The sequence below is a fragment of the Geospiza fortis genome, unplaced genomic scaffold (assembly GCF_000277835.1).
Source record: "Geospiza fortis unplaced genomic scaffold, GeoFor_1.0 scaffold264, whole genome shotgun sequence".
In the NCBI taxonomy this organism is placed as follows: domain Eukaryota; kingdom Metazoa; phylum Chordata; class Aves; order Passeriformes; family Thraupidae; genus Geospiza; species Geospiza fortis.
The window spans coordinates 4,636,417-4,640,548 of NW_005054332.1; the positions used below are offsets into that span (position 1 = coordinate 4,636,417).

The 4,132-nt window shown below is 38.4% G+C and overlaps 1 protein-coding gene across 1 annotated transcript in view; it reads right to left on the reverse strand.

Moving 5' to 3' along the window:
- Positions 1–3,817, reverse strand: part of MDN1 (midasin AAA ATPase 1) — an 87,070-nt gene extending 83,253 nt beyond the window's left edge. The window contains exons 1-3 of the mRNA XM_031057598.1: positions 3,755–3,817; positions 2,898–3,124; positions 1,134–1,358 (exon numbers count right to left, since the gene is read on the reverse strand). Coding sequence (XP_030913458.1) covers positions 1,134–1,358; positions 2,898–3,124; positions 3,755–3,817 — 515 coding nt within the window. The remainder of the gene's footprint in view (positions 1–1,133; positions 1,359–2,897; positions 3,125–3,754) is intronic.
- Between the last annotated feature and the right edge of the window lie 315 nt (positions 3,818–4,132).

Consider the following 4,132-nt stretch of genomic DNA (forward strand, 5'->3'; position numbering starts at 1 on the left):
TATCATGGCACAGTTTTAATTCATTACCCAATTAGCTAACATTTCTCTGAAGAAATGAATTATCAGCAGAAATATAATAACGGAATGCACTTTCCTAAATAAATGAAGGTTAACATATGAGACAAGGAAAATGAAGTCATCTCTGCCCATTTTTTTCCTCCTACTATTTCCCTTCCAAAACTGCATTTCATGCTATTTCTAAAGTAAACTTAATGCAATGAAATCAATTCTGAGTGCCTAGAAAAGCCAACAATTTCCAAGTTGTGACTACATAAAGCTGTCTTGCAACAAAGGAACATTTAATATAAATCATAAACCAGTTCTCATTCATTATAATGCTGTTTTTAACTTCCAGAACAAAGTTTTCAAGGAGCATGATGGGGGAAAGGAAGAAATGGTGGGAAGGCAGAAGATTGTTTCAGGATAAATGTTTAAGAGTCAGCTCATTCACTTACTAAAGACTATTGGTTGAACACCACGTAAACCAATTCTACTCAATGAATTGCAAGTGCTCTCTTTTTCTGACACTATGTCATTTTGAAGAGCTTCAGAAATGACTGATAGATTTGACAACAGTCTTAGTTCTGCCCTTCCTAAATTATACACCTTACTGAAATTATGTGCTACCAACACAATTCAGAATTTATGTTTAAAAAAGTGAAGACTATTAAATATCTTTTTTAAAATAAAAGGCACTATCAATACTAAATAAGGTAAAGCACATTATTAGGCAGAAGGCCTGCGGGCAGACACCTAACATGAAAGATCTGACCAAAATCCCACATAAAACCTGTAACAAGGCCAATAGAAGGTGCAGCTTAAATAAGCTATGTTTTACAGCTGCTGAGAAATCAACACACAACTGAAAAAAGAACCAACCTTGGCAAACTGATATAATTTGGAAAGAATCTCAAGACCATAGTTTTAAGCACTACTAAGTGCTAGTCAGAAATTCACCTTGTGATAGATCACTATAGCTTTCAAAAGGTCAGTTAAGAAGTATAAATACAGATACCACTGGTATGGATTGCTGGTATTACTTGAAGGCGCTTTCTATTGCATGTGAACATTTTTAATTACAATTCAAGATACAGATACAGCAATTCAATGATGATTTGGAGGTTTTAACTTACCAACGGACTAAAGTGTCATGACTCCTTAGGAGTGGAACACACATGCTCCAGTCCCATAGCTCCCGGAAAACTGATGGCTCCTTCTGTAAAAATCTGTAGGCGGCCTCCATGAGGTCCCGCAGCTTCATTCGTCTGCGCCCATACCGGACTGTGTTTGCATCTGAGCTCTCCAGGAAAAGCCTCTGGAAAACTGGTGATGTAGTTTTAAAGTATCTTAAAGCAAATCTTCAGAAGAGAGTGAGAGAGAAAGAGATGGAACACAAACATGTAAGTCAGAAGAAAGAAAACCAGACACTAATAAAGATGTCAGGGCACAGGTCCTAAGACAGTAATTGACAGTACTAAGAACTAAGCCTGTAATTAACTTCATCCACACATGGGAAAGACAACCACTTCAGCAATCAGCTGACAACAGACACTTCGCCTTATTAGAAATCATTACTTAATTATCAAGGGGAAACAGTACTGCCTTTGGTGAAAACTCTTTGCTCTTGTTTACTGAGAAAGTAATACAGATTCCTACTTAAGCGACTTTATATTCTACCAGCCTTGAGGTCTAACATTAAACTCAGGGATTTTGGTTGTGAACTATTTTCAAGCTGTTTTGCTTTTCTGTAGATCACAAGTGAAAATCAAATTGCATCTTACAACACGATTTAATCAAAACAAACTGTGTTTGAGACTTGTATTTACTTAATAATTATTTCCGTTCAAAACACATTTGTTACTGTGGGAGATAATTCAAATTCTGACACTACCTCTCTTCACCAGGGAATACTAACAAGCACATAACGTCTGGATTAAATGTTAACTGCAATGTTAATGGTTAATGATGACTCAAACAACTGCCCATTTGCAAAAGCATCAGTGCTTTGCTGAGGATGTGCAGGGTCACAGCCCAGGGGCAGAGGGGCTGAGCACCCATCACCCAGGGCTACAAGCAGGGGTTTGGGCCATGTCTGGAAGAGACCATCAGTAAGAAGCAAATCCTGCAAGGTGAGATAACGCTTTTTATCATGACAATGTCTTCCCTTACACGAGTGGCTCAGGTGTGAAAACTCCCCTCGGGGGAAAATACCGGGACATTCACACTGAAGGCATTCATCCCTTCTGATGAGGCATAACTGGCTCAGCTACCTTAGAGGCAGCAGCCATATCTTGGGAAGAGTCATGAATCCAAGATCCCTAAGTGCCCCCAGGTTCACTTTTAGCAACTTCCATCAGAGAACTGGTCATGATCCACAGTGTTGCAATACAGCTAAAACTCTCCCCCACCAGGGAAGGTACCTGGGCATTCCCACCTGAACCTGAGTGTTTATTAACCCAACAAATTTTGTGTTCCATGGGCTTCCCCCACCTCATGATGGATCAACACTTCGACCACCACTTGGACCAATGGATATCGAAACTGCAACAAGCAAGTCTCACCACTGGAACCGTGGGTTGTGAGATTTCTATTTTTACTCTCTTTCTTTTCATTTATACATTTTCTTAAGTGTTACTTTTTATGCTTACATATTGTTCTATTTCTACAGGTAATAACCAAAACGGCTATATATCTCCTTTCCATTGTAACCAAAAGGTTCTAAAATAAACAAAATACCAGTATAAACACCATATCTAAAATATAAAAACACCAGTCAGTCAGTGTCCTTCTCTCTAATCCATCCCAATCCATCTATTAACAAAAACCTGGTTTACCCTGCCTCCAGGGGAAGGTTGTAAACACTTCCTAAATTCAAACAATGACATCCCATTACTCACGGCATAACATCAGGGTGGTCAGCAAGCAGCTTGCTCATTGCTACACAGAGCCTTTCATGCCGATCGTGGTTGATCTGGCCACCAGCTTTGATAGCTTCTGCATTTCTTTCCAACAAATCCAGCAGGATGGGCCGAAGCTGTCGGCCGATCAATAGAGTACATTCTTTATCCAGCAATAACTGTGCTAAAGTATTGAGGATGCCCTGACGATCCTGCTGAGTCCAAACCTAAAGGAATGGAAAGTGAAAACAGGTTAAATGGAAAATGATTTTGACTTTTAACTTCAGAACTATTCATGCAGGAATCAGAGAGAATTTTACGGGAACAAATAGTTCAAAACCAGAATGGAGTCCAAAATCCCAAAGCAAGTACTCAATTGACACAGTTCTCAGTTAAAAAAAAAAATTACAATACCGAAGGAGTAAGATGCAGAATGATACATTAAACAGAAATTACAAAGTAGTCCCAAAATCCTAAATTATATTTTACAACCGAAAGATAAAGCAATTTGTAATTTTTTTTTAAGAAAAAGATTGGGGAAACGTTGAAACAATTAATACATCTTCCTAGAATTTCCATTGATCTTAACAGCTTGGTCTCATGACAGCCACAAAACATTTAAGAAATTAAACTTAACATTTAAACTTCATGTTCACTATCTCTTTGCAAAAATGAAGCATTCAATCAGTCATGATTACAGCCTTATTTTTATAGTTCTGACAAGAATTACAGCAAGCAATGCTCTTAACAAGAAACATCTTCTAGCTGCAGTTTTGAAGTTTTTCAGCACCACATGCAGCCAATTCCTGCTTCTCCTAGGCTTTAGTTACTCCGGTAAGACCTGTTCCTGGTCTCACCATCTCAGGGATGGTTTCATTTTTACAGGAGTGCAGCTGTCCTTTGATTATACCAATACACATCCTTCTAGAACACATGCAAACCTGTTCAAGTTCCTTGGTCTCCTGAATTTGAAAAGACATTCATCCCCCATACAGCATTAGGAATACCAGTGAGGTATATATACTACAAATATCAAGCACATCACATTAATTGCAACCTGTTTCTTACAGGCCTCGTGTTTGCTTTTACAGAACATAAATTTATCTGCCTCTCATCTATCACAGCAGCATCAGAAATAATTTTAAAAATGGAGCAAGGCCCTGCTCATTACAGGGAATCAGATTTTGAGTGGCAAAATATGACTAATAAGCTGTTCAAAGGCAGAATGGCTCAAA